The 16,442-nt window shown below is 46.4% G+C and overlaps 1 protein-coding gene across 1 annotated transcript in view; it reads left to right on the top strand.

The window, feature by feature from the left end:
- Positions 1-15,642: 15,642 nt before the first annotated feature.
- PRKG1 (protein kinase cGMP-dependent 1) overlaps positions 15,643-16,442 on the top strand; it is a 393,753-nt gene continuing 392,953 nt past the window's right edge. The window contains exon 1 of the mRNA XM_042818630.1: positions 15,643-15,929. Coding sequence (XP_042674564.1) covers positions 15,664-15,929 — 266 coding nt within the window. The 5' untranslated portion in view covers positions 15,643-15,663. The remainder of the gene's footprint in view (positions 15,930-16,442) is intronic.

Genomic DNA, 16,442 nt, shown 5'->3' with positions numbered 1-16,442 from the left:
TTCCTACAGCAGGCAATCCACTTCTAGTATTTTTTTTTATTTTTATTTTTATTTTTTTTATAGCAGTTCAAGAAAGGTAATCCTGAACCACTTTAGTTGAAATGAAGCTGTTCAATAGCACATGGACCTCAGTGCCTGGGCTCCAATACAGGTGTTACTTCAGCATTCCTTGATTTCTTTGGGTTTTTTATCTTATGACGAAAGCTCAGATGAAGTGAAACCAGAACCATGCAAACAGCCATTCCTAGGTGTTAGTAATCAAAGTGAAGAAATACACCTTGTAGTGGTATCACAGGGTGGAGAATAGAAAGCATGAAATTATTCACGTGATTGTGAACATTCCTAAGGAAAGGTCCACTTCTAAGGAAAAAATATTATGTTGTTGAATGAAGCCTTGTCACCACCATGGTCTCCTGCTTGTTGTAGTGGGAGATCTGGGTCAATAAATATTGCAGCTGTTTCCTGATCCTCCTGTGAGCCCATGTGATGGAATATGTCCCCTCAGGGAGCAAAGCAGCAGGAATTAGCCAGGTGCTGAGTAGCTGGTAGCATTAATGTTCATCCTATATCGTACCTAATAAGGGGAAACTGGTGGTGAATGGGATTTTCCTATGTATTTATGGGCAGGCAGAAAGAAGAAGGGGTCAATGACTTCGGGTTTCTTTTCTGGAGAGAGGAAGTGGTGAACTGTGTGATTATACATGAAACAAAGAGAAGGTAGGAAATGCAGTATTGATCTTGGCATGAAAGGACACTGAGAAGAGACAGTGACATAAAATACTTCATGAGGCTAAGAAGGAGAGAAGGGAGAAAGGAGGCTTGATGGCACTTAAATATATTTACGTATTACAAATAATTATTTTTTAAACAGTAATGTATTATAAGCTTGATGACTCATATTGAGAGGCTGTTGAAAACATAAGATTTTTCTGAGTAGTATGCTGGCAGTTGTAAGCCTGACTTTGCCTCTAAGCAGAGCTTTCTAGTCTTCAGCCACTTGGGAGGCAAGAGCAAGTTGTTTGGGAGGCTGTGCTCTTCCCTGTGGCTTCTGCTTTTTTTCCCCACTTATGCATTGCTTCAGGGACTATTCTGTAACTTCTGTGCCAAACTGGAGAACGCAGGCATGCAGAGTATTTCCAAGCTTGCTACAAGAGGGGAGTGATGTTTCTGTGACTTGTACCTTTCTAAAACTTAATATATATATTTTTTTTTCCCTGAAAAGCCTTTCTGTGGCAAACCAAATTGCAGCTTGTTTTATGACGATGTGACGCTGAAGAAAAGGGTGTTTGGTATTGTTCAGGCAACAAGCACAAAACTTTATGCCATGGCCACGTAACAATTGCAAATGATTCCAGAGTGAGTTCATAACTGTAGGACTTTGACAGCCTGACTTGAATTTTGTAAGTTTAATAATTGGCAATTCACAGAGGAACAAAGGAAAGAAATCACCCTAGTCAAAGCACTGTGGTGTGTTGGGTGAACAAAGCAGTCAAACAGCATTTACTCCTGACTTGTGCCAGGTGGAGTGAGTGTGGCCCAGCTATTTCCCTATAGCAGGAGGAAAATGATTTACTTGGGTATGTATTAGATAATGGCAAGGAAAAAAATGAATTCAAGTTCTTGCTGAAGCAAAGGGAGCCATGAGAATAAAGCAGCAATGTGTTGTCTGTCCCTTGCTGTATGTCACAGCTTATATGGTACACATTTTGGAGTCCCCTAAAAAGCAAACATCTTAGTAGCAGAGACTCAGGTAGCTGTATCTTAGACAGCTGGCTTCTGAGTACTGAGAGCCAGAATCGATGTTGGCCAAGTAGTAAGTTTTTCTTTGACATTTCTCAGTCAGATTTTCTTTCTATTTATTTTTTCCTTTCTCCCAGTGCTTTATCAGGTGATTTGTTACCCAGTGGGTTGGTTTTTGTCCTGGGTTTTCTTGCTCCTGGAGATGCAGAGTGGCAAGGGATTTGCCCATTGGCTCTGAGACATCGTCTGAGCCTAGGTCATGGAATTATACTGTATCCTGAGTTGGAAGGAACCCATGAGGATCATCGAGTCCAACTGCTGGCACCACCCAGGACCACACAAAAATCAGACCAGATGTCTGACGATGTTGTCCAGATGCCTCTTGAACCCCAGCAAGCTTGGGGTCCTGCCCACTGCTCTGGAGAGCCTGTTCAGTGCCCAACCGCTCTCTGGTAAAGAACCTTCTCCTAATACACTGCCTGACCCTCCCCCAGTGTAGCTCCATGCTGTTCCTTCAGGTTCTATTGCTGTTACCAACGAAAGATCGGTGATGCTCCCCGTCATGAGGAAGCTGTAGGCCTCAGGTTGGAAACAGATTGCTTGTTTCTTCTCTGGGAGGATTCAAATAGCAACTCAGGTCCAAACTATGAGGCCTGGACCTTCCACCTGGTCGAAATGTGACTTCGCAGGGCTGGGGTTGCAGCAGGCGGGTGGCTCAGATGGGTGGCTGGGCTGCTCTTCTGTGATGCGCCAAGTTTGAACAGAGCGGGGCTGTGTGGTGAGGTGGTCTGTTTATTTTTGGGTATGTGACTGCTAGCCACTAGCAGGGTAAATATTTAATAGAAAAGAATGGAAAAAATAGGTTAATCTGAGTAGTTTAGGCAGGACTGTGTCACTAGAGCATAGGGGTAAGGATTTTTTTTTTTTCCTTTGAAGCTTATTTTATTTTTTTCTTTAAATGAATTGGAGCCCTTGTTAGCTTTCGGGGTGTCACAGTTTGTTTTGCTGTTTAAAAAGAGCTCTGCTAGCTGATGGGTTGCCAGCATCCTCTCCGGAGCTCCCCTGCCTAATGATGTATGGGAAATGTCTTCATTTTGAAGTGGTGTTTTTAAACAAACTTCTTTCACCTGCGGCCAAGTTTAAGTCTTCAAATATTTTCTTGCCCAGATAAATGCTGTTGCTTTTGAATTTAAAAAAAAAAAACAAAAAAAAACAAAAAAAAAAAAACCTAACAGCACTGATCCAGACTCTATTCTGATGACTTCTGAGCTGTGACCACTGAAGCTATCTGAGGCTTAGGTTATCTGGGATCATGAAACATGGCTTTATTGGTAGGAGCTGCTTTGGGCAGGTGAGACAAAGCCATCATAGAATGGCTTAGGTTGGAAGGGACCTTAGAGATCATCTATTTCCAACCCCCCTGCCATGGGTGGGGTGACCAACCGTACGTGAGGCTGCCCAGGGCCTCATCCAGCCTGGCTTTGGATGCCTTCAGAGATGGGGCATCACAACGCTCTCGGTAAGATGTCTCGGTGAGTAAAAACACTGTGAGTAAAAAGTTTCTTCTGAACATTTAACCTAAATGTCCCCTCCTTCAGTGTAAAGCCTTTTCTCCTTGTCCTGTCACTACCTGACCATGTAAGAAGTAGACTCTGCCTCCTGCTTATAAGCTCACTTTGAGTACTGGAAGGTCATAATGAGGTCTTCCTGGAGCTTTCTCTTCTGAAAGCTAAACAAGCCCAACTCCTTCAAACTTTCTCTGTGGGAGAGGTGCTCCAGCCCTTTCATCACCTTCATGGACCTGCTTCTACAGCTCTGCATCCTTTTTGTCCAAGTCTGCGACCCATAGCACACAGTACTCCAGGAGCCTCACGGGGCAGAGCAGAGGGGGACGATCACCTTCCTCTCCCTGTTTGTCATCTTTCTTTTGATGTAGCCCAGGATATTGTTGGCCTTCTGGGCTGCAGGAGCATGCTGCTGGCTCATGTCCAGCTTTTCTGCCATCGTGACACAGGCACAGACATGAGGCCCAGCAGTCTGTGGTTCCCCAGGTCTTCCTTTCTGCCTTTCTTAAAAATGGGAGTGATGTTTCCCTTTTTTCAGTCACCAGAAACTTGATCTGACAGACACCATTTTTCAAGTATGATAAAAAGTGGCGTGGCAACTGCATTAGTCAGCCCCTTTGGAACCTCAGGATATATGCCGTCTGCTCCCATAGGTTTGTACGCATTCCATCTCATCAGGTGATCATGAATTTGCTCTACTCTTATACTGGGTGGGATTTTGCTCCTCCAATTCCTCGCTTAGAAGTTTAGGGACATGTGAGCTATGAGAAGTCTGGCCATGAAGACAGAGGCAAAGACCTTGTTACGTATGTCAGCCTTCTCCATGAAGAAGACCCCCCCCCCCCCCCCCCCCCGGGGGCCCCCCAAAGTACGCTCTCCTTTGCCTGTCCCTTCTGCCTAATGTAGCTAAAGAATCCTTTCTTGTTTTTCACATCCATCACAGAATTAAGTTCTATCTGCATCTTGGCTTTCCTGAATCTGTCCACGCATGTGGGGATTTTAAAGCTGTGGGAATTTAAGAAGTGTTTTGGGTAGTTATTTTTTAATGGAAATCTCATGATGGTGAACATAGTAAGGTCTAGTAGGTGTATGTGAATTCATAGCTCAAAATTTTTGCCTCTCCCTAGCAGAGAGTGCCTTTTTAACTCACTGTTCCTAAAACACCTCTGTCCCTGGTAACTCCCTCTTCCTACCCCTAGGAGCCTTCACTTCTGCTCATTCTTGCTGTGAGCTGAGTCTAAGAAGTCTCTTCTGAAGTTCTGACTTTTCAGACAGTTTCAGCTGTGGCAAACTGTCACTTTTCCAGGGAAATTGTGGCCTATTGGGCAGCTCCAGGATGATTTTCTACTGGAGCTGTCACTACAAAAACATCCCTTTTGTGTAGCTGAAGGAGTGCAGGGATGCTCACCAGCAAAGGATGCTGTCCCAGATTCGTGACTCAATCCCAGATTTGAGATTCAATTTCTTGTTTTTTAGCTATTCTGTCCACTGCAAGTGAAGTTGCTGTGAATCATGGAAGTTGAATACACAGCTAGAAAGGAGATGTTACTCTTCAGCCTTCATTTACCTTCTGATTTCTGTTGCCAAAATACCCTTCCTGGCAAAGCAAGCTAGCAATATTGATGTGTGATGCTTTTTTTGGTCCCTTTTGAAAGCAGCTGAACTTGTCAAATAACTTTTCACATCTGGAGATTACTGAAGTCTTTCCAGTACTCAGTAACAAATAACAGTTTTGTGATAATACATAGTCCTGGGTATTGCTTGGAAATGGCATGTTTCAGATATTTTAATTAATAATTTGTGTGTCTGGGGAAAAAAATGTTTGGATTCTGTGCAGCTGAGCAAGGCATGTAAATTCTGAATCAAAACAAATATTCTCCCTGGGACTATAAACTTTTGGCAGTTTACAAAGAAACAGATTTAAATGGGGATTCATTCAGCTGCTCTATGGAGCGACTCAGATGTCCTGGATGTCACAAGGGTGCAGATTTAGCCATGCTCCACCCCCAGCAATAAACTATTATTGTTACTACTTGCTTGGTACAGCCCCCTGCTAGGCAAGGAGTAATGCGAAGTTCCCCATGCATTCTGAAACCCTGTACGTGGACTACTTAAATTTATTTATTTATTTCTAAATTTTGGGACAGCAGTGGCAGCAGACTTTGATTGGATTGGTAGGCAAAGATTAGAGGGGAAAGCTGGGCCAGTGATGGGGATGAGCAGGGTGGGGCAGCACCAGCTTTCCTCCCCCCCAAGTAGGGTGGGCCTCTCATTGGAGGATGTATGGGAACTGCTGAATCAAAGCCTGAACCTTTGATTGACCACCTGAGGTGAGCAATGAGTCAGCCCTGGGAACACAGGCAAAGGCAATTCAGCTGTGTGACCAGAAGGGCTGGAGCCTGGCTGCAGCTCTCCTAAACTCGATTTAAGAGCTGACTAGCAGTGGGGAAGGATCTCTTTTGGAGATTACTCCTCTTGGAATCTTATAGCGAGCCCAGGACAAGGGTAAGTTTTCCATCCATTCTTCTTTGGTGTGGTGAACTGTTTAGCCTAACTTTCCTATATGTTTCTTAATTGTAGCATCTATATATTCATTGATTATACAGAGGACAACACGGTTTTAGAGTTGTTGAGCAATAGCTCAACAATGAGTTTCAATGAGTTGAAAGCGACAGCTTTCAAAGTGATGTCTGGAGATCTGTTGCTCAAAGTAAACTCAAACTTTTCTCTCTCTACATATAGAATATATATATTCTATGCGAGTCAGTTTTGTGAAGGTGACATGTAAGTCAAAACCTCAGCTTTGTAGGTTGTTTGGTTTCTTCTCTAACATTGTCAGAGATTTTCTGCTGCCACAACATCATGTCTTTGAACAGAGGTGCTACAAGTCTTGGAGAGGGTGCTGGTGGTGGTGATGGTTGGTACTTGTGTTTCCTGCAGGACTGCTCAAGGAGCTCTGAACAGCTTGTGGGTGGAAGTAAAAAAAAAAATGCATGTGGTGATGCCTTGCTCATCAGCAACTACTATTTTTATTATCAGAAAACATCAGCAGTAATTAACTTCTAGTTGTATTAATGAATGTTAATTTGAAGACTAGGTGTCCATATTGCAAGAGCTATTTCACAGAAGAAACCTTATGGAACTGAAGAAAAATGGTGACTGGGAACAAGAAATGGATTTCTTCCTTGAAGAAGAGAGATGCACCAAGTCTTCAACTCTCCAAAATATTCCAGATACACAGGAAGTAAAAATGCCCTGTCCCTAATAGATTCCTTGGTTGTCTTACCACTGTCTCTTTGCTGTAGGTAATTGCTTAATTGCTTGTCAGAGGAGGGGTACACTCTTACTTACTTAATTGCTTAATTTAATTTTAATTAAATGCTTAGTTTCTCCTGCACAGATAATTAATTGGATTGCTGAAATCAGTTGTGGAGTCTCAGTCACTGCATGTGCCTTGGAACTCTCCTGACATCCAGCAAGACAGTCCAGGGCTCTTAGTTTCCATCAGTGATTGGGACTATGGGGCTCCTTTAAGGAGGAGGGTGTCCTGGACCAGCTGTGTGAATGTGTGGGCTATCCTCGAGCCTTTCACAAGTAGATGAAGCAGGAACCTTTTGAGAGGTTCCAAGTGGAATAATCTGCATTTAAAGTATGACTGTGGCCAACTCTACTGACTGTCCCAAAATGTGTTAGGATTTGCTGCACTCTGGGTGACGTGTAGGTTTTTATAAGGTGTTAGTGCAGAGCTGAGGCAGCCAGCAGCATGCTTGCCGCTCTTCTGCTTTACTCATCATGAAAAGAATCCAGTGCTGTTCTACTTGCAAAGCTTTGCTCTTGAGGCTACAGCTCGAGGACAGACCTGGGTGGGAAACTCTGTTCAGCCAGCAAACTAAAAAGTATGTACTTTTGGTCAGCTAGAATAATTATATCATATATAATAATATGTATATAATATATATATAATAATATACATAATAACACTGTGCTTCAGGTGTTTTTTATTATTTTTATTTTTAAATTCCCCTTGTGGAATGAAGAAACCTGAAATTCCTTTGGGTTGACTCAGCTACTGGAATTATTTTAAGATGAAACGTTGCACTTAGTATTGTTTGATTATAATTCCTCCCTTTCCCCATCCCCCCTCCTTTTTGCTTATCAAGCAGGTCCCCATAGTATGTAATGGTGACTCAGTCTAATCTTCTAATGTAGTTTTCCTGCACGTTGAGCACTAAATCTTACTGTTGTTGGAGTGGGGACACAGCATTCACTTGTCACCAGCCAGGTATCCCTGAAAGATCTCACTGCCCCTGTTAATGAAGCGCTACCAGTCCAGGAAGAGTCATGGGCTGGCCTCTGCTTTGGAAGGAGGTGATGAAACTCGAGATGAAGAAAGTCATGAAGTCAGAGCTCACATGCTGCGGCGTCGCTGTAATCATATCCTCAGCATCAAAGAGTGAGTTCTGCCCTCAGGTACTTTTTTTTTTTTCTAACAGATATGTAAGTTGACCTCGGAGTTATGTTTTTGTCTATTGGGTTTGATTTTTTTTTTTTTTTTTTTTTTTTTTTTTTTTTTTTTCATTTTATTTTTTAACCTCACTGTTACATCTTGCAGGTGAGAACTGCCACAGTGGCACCTTGAAGGGGTGAATATCTTCTGCTGTGCTCCTCTTAGTATGCGGATGACCAGACCTGGATTTCTGCAGTGCTGGTAACACATCTGCATTTCCCTATGAAATAACATTTTAGCAGGAGGGGAGGGACACAATGAACACTTTTATTAATCCACTAACTGTAACCATCCTAAAGAGTGATCATGTTGTTTTCATATCACTTGTGCCAACTTCTGAAGATCTTTTCAATGTAAATGAGAGAGCAGTGAGTACATACTGTGTATATATTGTGCTTCTGTTAGAGTACCAATGTCATGAGAATTTAGTGAGCAGTGGTTCCTTGCAGGCACTGAAAGACAATCGGAGCACAGGGGTTACACCTCTGTTTTTCCCCTCCCCAGCCTTATTTTTCTGCAAGCACTTTGAGCTGTGCTGAGCCAGCCTGCCTTGCACAGGGAATGTACTTCCCTTTGGGTCTGGCACTCCTCTCACTCCACAACCCTTTTCCCTTTTTATTACCTTTTCTGGAATCAACAAGTAATTCTATTCCAGAAATAGCACTGTTTTTTATACATAAGCAGGCTCATTCGGTTTAAGTCAGATGGAAGTTTTAATGCTGTTGACTATGGGGTGGGTATATAAAACAGAGCACAGAAAATGTTTATCTTGAAATTGCAGAAGGTCCCCAGGGTTTCTAAAAGTGGCTCTACAGGAATGTCCCAAATAATAAAATGGGAAAAATATTCAAGATATTCAGTAACTTCACCTATGTGTGTCAGTACTGAAACTGTGTTTGTGTCGGCCCTCAATGAATTGTCAGGCCATACTGCATTTACCATTAGGCTTCACCCTTACCATGATGCAGCCAGATTTCAGACCCCAGAAGAGTCACTGTTGGTTATAGAAACAGGAAATACACACAGCAATGCCTTGCAAGATATGAGGATAACAACTGGCTGTGCTAGGTAAAGCTACTATTTGTTTTCTACTGGAATGATCCACTTTTAGCTGCCTATAAATTTATTGAATTTAGACTGGATGTTTTCCCCTTAGCCTTGGGCTGAGTTATGTTTCTGAAAGGTTTTATCTTGTGAGGGAGTAAAAAAGCTAAAGACCAGCAATCCTGCCTGCCATCAGCTGTGTAATACCTCTGGGCTCCGGAATGGCTCAACCACCAGGCATCCCAGGATTCTGTGACTTGACCAATTTCTTGCTGCCTGACACAGTCAGCAGTTCTCAAGCCTTTTTGTCTTCTGCCTTTAGCTGGAGCTTCTGTGTTTGCAAGAAGCTGAACCCAAAGGTCATATGTGAGTCTTCTATCTTCTATATAGGAAAGTCTGTATATTCTGCTCAGAGTAGAAAAAGCAAGTAGCCTTCTGGAGATAATATTTAACAGTGGTTACTTCTCTTGATATTTATTCCAGGGCAGCCACCTGGCAGAAGAATGGGACCTCACTGCTTGGACATGGGATGCTTGCAAGCACGTTCCTCTCAAATAAAAAGTTATGATGAAGAGTTTAGAGCTGTTGGTCAGATGCAGCCAGGTGGGGCTTAAGTCACACAGCACAAATCATCTGTAAGTACAAAACTCTGCAAAGATCATGGTTTGTTTCCAGTTATGCAGCACTGCTGAAACTCTGCAGGGATTAAATCATATTAAAATGTGAGGGGCTGGCAAGACTGATGGCATTAAGTGCATGTCCTATGCAAATGCACTTAGATTTTTAACTAAAACAAGAGGCTTTTAGACTTTGAGAATACCTCAGGTGTATGTAAGCTACTTCTGAAAAACGTGAAGCTGTGTGAGGCAGCAGAACAGTGGTGCTACAGGTGATGTAGATCTTCCACAGAAAGATACAGCAAGCATCAACTTAAAAATCCTGCAAGTACCACTCAGTAATGCTAACAGCCTTTGCTGTGTGACCAGTAGTGTCTTGCGTCAAAAATCTTGCATTTTGATCCTTTCTGCCAAATATACACCTTTATGGCAAGCAGGAGAAAGACTTTTGCAGTGCCCTTTTTATAAGCTTCACATTAAACCGTTGTTACTCTGCATATGCATCTTCCAGTGTAGGGTCACCCAATCTGTGGCTTCTTGCATTTCAAACAGACATGTGATAGAACTTGTTATGGTGTAAGTACAAGTATATGCAATAAAAGTAAAACATGGGGAGAGTCCATTTACAAGTAGGAATGATCCTGCTAAAGCACTGAAGTCAATTTGGAGTCAGCTCTGTAAATCCAAGGTTATATTTAATGGGCCCTGATCTTGCTGGAGAGTGGGATGAAGAGGTTTCATCCCCCTGGGTTCTACCATCTCAGTTTTCTTCATATATGAAAAAACAGATTCTTGATTCTGGATGGTAAATGGTGACTTCGAACGGCAAATCTCTGTTGTCCTTTTCCTTTAAAAAAACAGCACTGACTGTTCTCTGATGAACAAGGCTGTCCATGTGCTTACCTAGCTGTTCTAAGGCTCTGACGTGGGGAACTGGTGATGCGTTAAATGCTCAAATGCAGAACAAACCCACCAGAGGAAAAATATTAATTTATATTAAGCACATCTGGTTTTGTTAGTTTTGCTCAGTGCGCTGAGCTGGTCTGTACTGCAAATGCTCCCATAGCAAAAGGTGCCTCTTGTTGCATTTGTGTTTTCATCTTTAACAGACAGTATAAGGAAAAAAAAAGTCATGAGTATAGCTTTGGGCTTGAAGTGAAAACCAGACAATGCTGGCAGATTGTGACAACTGTATGCTATATGCAAGATTCAGTGTGTTAAGTACTCACAGGCTGAGGCTGATATTGACGGCTCCATTGGGAAGTTTCATTGTTAAAAATGCTGCAGAAATCCAAATTAAGAATAGGAAGCTACAGGGTGTTCTGTGGGAGTGCAGGTTTTGCTGAAAGAAAATAAACTGTTAATCCCAAACACCAAAAATATTGCTACAAAGATGGAAAAGTTAAACAAACAAGCAAACAAAAACCCCACAAACAACAACAGCAACAAAAGCTTAATTAATCATCAGGGCAGGGCAGTAGCCAGCCTCATCTTGTCAAATATTCTTGGCATGGTGGTTGAAATTCACGTTGTGTTTTTAGGAAAAGTTGGGCACTAATTAATACAGGAATAATAATAACCAACAGTGGATTTAATGACAGCACTGCCCTGCAGTTGGGCTGCAAATGGCCTCATTGATGAGGAGCCCCATGGACCTGAGCTTAGAGAGACATTTTTGACATCTCAAGTGATTTCCTAGCTGTTTGTGCTGGAGTTGTCATCTCTAGCGTTACGCTCAAAGGCAGTGGATTAAGCAGAGCTCAGAAAGGCAAAGATGGATTATGCCTGAAAGCAGATTCCCCCAGACAGCCCCAGCCATAACACAGCCAGCTTTTGGAGCCAACCGGATATAAACTTGGAGTGGTGCTCAGAAGAGCAGCCCTTCGCCTGGTGTCATTTTCCCAAGATAACCATCAGTTGTCGGGCTAAGCGCACTGCTTTTATTTTGGCACTTGAGAATGACAGCAAGGAGCCTTTTAGATTTGTCACAGATGAGATGCTGAGCATTTTACAGAGACATGTTGGTCTCCAAATAGACCTTGAGTGGCTTAATATATTTGTAGAGGCTGCCGGCAGCTGTGCTGTGTGTCTGGAAGTGCCTCCAGCCCCAGGCTGTGTGACTGTGAGGTGGGGGCCTGAAGCCACTTCCCTGAAAAGATCCCAAAGCCTTCAGTCTGTCCTGTCTCTTGTGTGATGGGCGTACTTGTCTAAGTGATGAGACCACAGAATTGTGGAACGACAGGCTGTGGAAGGCACCTTAATGCCTGTCCAGTTCCAACCCCTGCCATGGGCTGGTTGCCCCCCACTTGAGCATCACTGTGCAGTGAGAGGACAAGGATCTACAATTATGTTTTAAGCAGAAGTCATGAGTTTTGTGTCTGTAGCTGCTTGAGTTATCTTATTAAGAAACTATGCAATGGGTTCGTAATAGCTCATGTCAGAGCAGGGAGTCCCTCTCCTATAAGAACTGCACTGTCTGGGAAGCATAGAGCCCTTCTCTGATAAAGCAGGGTGTAAAATGGCTCAGGGCTCATCTGGAACCCCTCTGGTTAGCTCACGAAGGATGCTGTGAGTTCTCAGCACGGTGAAGCATTACAGGAAGTTGGAATCAGGTCACTCGTCATTTCCCATCACCAACCTTGGAGCAGCTGCTTTATCAAGAGCTTAATTCTTCTTAATACGATTCTTTCTTTCTGAAGAATGAGTCTGGCATCTGTAACTGTTAGTCTGAAATATTTCCTTGTGTCAGACCCCATTTCACAGTATTAATGCCAGTAGTAATACCAATAATAATTCCTTATTTCTCATTCTGGGGAAATGTATCTGCTCTGTATGTCAGCTTGCTTTATAGAGGATCATTTGCTTCTCTTTCCAAAAAAATAATACTTAAAGAATGGTAATCGCAGAGACTTTCCTACTATGAGAAGTCTTGAGGTAGGAAAATGTATATACTTGGTTTTGAAGTCCTACAGATCCTGAAGTCTTTCTCTTTAATAGAGTAACTCCCTGCACGTGTGCTGCCTCCCAAGGAAACAGGGGTGTTTCTGACTTATCTGCTAGCAGCCCAGGTGAAGGCCACGAGGAGCTGAAATGCTCTGTGGGCTGTTGGAGGTGCTCAAGGCCTGGATGGGGCCCTGGGCAGCCTGGTCTGCTGGGGGCAACCAGCTCACAGCAGGGGTTGGAAATGGATGGCTTTAAGGTTCCTTGCAACCCAAGCCATTCTATGACTCTATGCTTCCTTGCAAGGTGAAGGGATTTTTGTTATCAATTCTATCATTGTTTTCACTTTTTATTATGCGTCTTAAAATATACATTTACAAGAGAAAAAACATATAGTTCAGAAAATTCTGTGCCTTTTGTGATTCATTCATTTCTTCTGCCCATGCAAAATTTTGCAGACACTTGTGTGTAGCAAGGAGTACAGCCTCCTTAGCTATAGCTCGATGGAGGGAACCCTTTCTGGGGCAGCATAGGACAACCCGCAGGAATGCAGGTGTACGTGCTCAGAGTGTGTAAATTTGGATGACGGATGTCTGCAAAACGCAACTGTGAGCAGATTAAATGTTATGGCCCAAATCCTGCATTTTGATGACCAGGGAGGCTTCCTCTGGCCCAAGGCTGCCTGGGAGCAGCAGCGTTGATGGAAGTGTGATGGCTTGCCTTTAACAGGAGAAGAAACATCCATGCTTCTATGGAACTGCCTGAGCAGCGTCAGCCAGGACACATGCAGCAGAGTTTTTTCACTTCTGAAATAGATAATCATGAAATTTAGTTTGTTTTATGTATATTATTTTCCTTTTTGTGTAGGTGAAATGCAAAAACTGCTTTCTCCTCAAGCAGCTGGGCCATGGAACCAGCAGAGGCTGCGGGGGGGGGGGGGGATAAAAAGCATCAATCTCATGCATCCGGGCTGCAGCTCAGTGTCCTGTCAGAGCTCAGCGAGGGCTGCTGGCACAGCCCTGGTGGGGAAATTACAGCTGTGGGCTGAGTAATGTCTGTGATCTGACCGTGTCAGAGGGCCTGGCATAACAAATGAAGGAGCTGATCCTTCCTGTTCGATAGCTGATGTACTCACATTGCTTGTGTGCTGATAGCTGCTGCCAAGGGGCTGTGCTGCTGCCTGCAGCAAGGAGCTGAGGATGCGGGGTAGCACGAACCCAAACTCTTCTATGGCATTAGGCTCCAGTACTGCATTTCCAGCCCCGCACCCCCACAGCATCCCTGGCCCCCACCTGGGCTTTGCTGGGAAGGTTGGAGGGCTGAAGCCAAGCAGGCTTGGCCTTTGGCTCATGCTGTGAGCTATCTCGGTGCTTTTTGGAGGCTGTCTGTCTGTGGGTAGCACAGGAGTGGCCAGGTGCCCGGCTGCTTCCTGGCAGGGGCTGGGGTGGGGCAGTGTTGGGTGGCGGGGAGGGATGGAGTGCTACAGAGACTCATTGCTGATGGATTCAATTCAACCTCTGCTCTTGATATCATCTGCAAATATCTAAATCTAGATGTATGTATGTATAGTCCTTATAGTCCAAAGTAGATCACTATGTCCTTCCTCTTCTGCAGCTCCAAAGCAGCCAGAGCTGGCTGGGATAGTGGTACTGACCATGTGCTACAACTGAAACTAAGATCACAGAGAGACCTGCTTTGCTGCTCTGTCCTTCTTTAACTGAAGCAATGCTGCTTTGGGACCAGCACTGCAGAGGTGAGCCTGTCAGCCTGTGGTGGCAATGGCAAGGCCTTAGCCATTGCCATAATTGGCAGTAAATATTCTTACTTAATTCTTAGCATGCTGTGTGTCTTCTGCATCCACGAGTAAATAAAAATAGGACCTTTCCTACAACATTTGCATCTATCTCCATCTCTGATTAAAACTGCCTTATGGCCTCTCTTTGCACCATGATTATTCCAGCATTTATCAGGTTCCTGCTTTCTGTGTGAGGCCAGTTGTGTAGGCAGCCCTGGAACCGCACACCAAGCAGTGCTTACAGCATAACCCTGGCAAGCTCTGGCTGACAGCAGAGCAATGTAACTTCGATGTCTTGTTGAAGATAGAGCGCACCTCCCCCGTTCCTCGTCAGCAGGTAATTTTGCCAAGTTCCTTGAGGTGCTCCTGCTCTCCTAAACACCCTCCTCCTGCAACAGTGGGAGAAAGTTTGCTCTGTCGGTCGGTCGGTCCGTCCGTTGGTCCGCCTGCCCCGCGCAGCACGGCGGTTCTCGGCACCAGATGGCGCTCGCTGCCTTCCGATGAGCCGAACGCGCTCAACTTTTCCTGTCCCTTTCATTCCCCCCAAACCCGGCGACTCAACCCCCCGGCCCGACCCAAGGATGCTCCGGGCTGTGGATGGAGCCCAGGAGCCACTGCGGCCCCGGGGCGGGCATATACCGAGCCTGGAGGCTGCGGGAACAAACCCAAACGTGGGGAAACAGCTCCCCGCCCCAGCTCATTAACAGGGAGGCCGCTAATTGCCTTCCCCGCTGACCTCAGGCTTGTCGTGCGCAGCCGCTCCCCCCGCGCTCCCAGGCTGCCCGCAGCCGCGGCCCTGCGCTCCATGATGGGCTCCGCTCCCTGCGGAGTGGGGTGGGACACGGGGAGCCCCGGTGGGACGCGGGGTGTCCGTCAGTGAGGGACGTGGGTGCCCGCGAGGGGTGGGCTGGGGGTACCCGGAGGGAAATGGGGGCCGAGGGGAAGGATGCGTGCCGATCTCGGGGAGGGATGGAGATACCCCAGCGGTGATCGGGGGACGCTGTGGGGTCGGGGGTGGGATGGGGGTGGCCGAGGTGCAGAGGGGGGACCGGGGTGCCGAGGGGAAGGGCTGCGGGCGCGGTGCCGGGTACCCGGGAGGAGTCGAGGGGGTGCCGGGAGGGCGGTGCCGGGGCTCCACGTGGCTCATTAGCGGGCGGCGATTTAATATTTATGAAGTGTTCTTGTTTGAATCCCAAGTCTTCGGCTCCAGTTACAAGGAGCTGCGTCACCCCGCGATCACATGGTAATTGTTGCTATTTCCAGGATCCCAGTCTCGCGGAGTGGCACAAAAAGCTTTTTCCCTTTTTCTCCGCTTTTTTCCGAGCCCCCCTTCTTCTCCCTCCTCTTCTCCCTGCCGCTCCCCGCCCGGTGCCGGGCGATGCGGGGCCGGCGGCCGTGAGCGGGGCGGGCAGAGCCGCCCCCGTGCCCCCTCCATGCGAGCGGCGCGGCCCCAACATGAGCGAGCTGGAAGGGGACTTCACCAAGCTGCTGCTGCTCAAGGAAGAGCGCATCAGAGAGCTGGAGCGGCGCCTGGGCGAGAAGGACGAAGAGATTCAGGAGCTCCGCCGCCGCCTGCACAAATGCCACTCAGTGCTGCCGGCCCCCAGCCCGCACATCGGGCCTCGCACCACGCGGGCGCAGGGCATCTCGGCCGAGCCGCAGACCTACCGCTCCTTCCACGACCTCCGCCAGGCCTTCCGCAAGTTCACCAAGGCCGAGAGGTAGGGCGGGGATGCGGGACCCCTCGGGGCTGGGGGAGAACTTTGGCTCCCGCGGGCGCTGCCGCCCCGACCCCGTTCCTCGCCCCTCGTCCGCTCCCAAACGCTCCCCGCGCCCACGAGGAGGCTTTCCGGAGAGGGCGGGGAAGGGTCGGGTTGAGCGTCGCGGTGCGGTGGGAAAAAGGGGAAGCGGCGCCCGACCGCATCCCCGGGGACGTGCGGAAAGTTGCGAGCGGAGCGCGGCCCTTCCTGCGAGCATCCCCGGCCGCGTCCCCGCTCCTCCGAAGCCCGCTCGGCGCGGCCGGGGCAGCGCGCACCTCCTGCACACAGAGCGCACCTTGCCGCCGCGCTGCCCGTGTCCCCGCTGCGCGCCAGCGAGTGGGGAGGAGAGCTGTCCCTCGGCTCGCCGTACTTCTTTAAAGACGCGTCAAGAGCGGTTGGTGCGGTTTGGACTTTTTTTTTTCCTCTTTTTCTTTCTTTCTTTCTTTCTTTCTTTCTTTCTTTCTTTCTTTCTTT

This window comes from Centrocercus urophasianus, unplaced genomic scaffold (genome assembly GCF_019232065.1).
Source record: "Centrocercus urophasianus isolate 14NV4802_14NV808 unplaced genomic scaffold, USGS_Curo_1.0 seq_17, whole genome shotgun sequence".
Classification (NCBI taxonomy): domain Eukaryota; kingdom Metazoa; phylum Chordata; class Aves; order Galliformes; family Phasianidae; genus Centrocercus; species Centrocercus urophasianus.
This window is presented reverse-complemented; position numbering and strand designations above follow the sequence as displayed.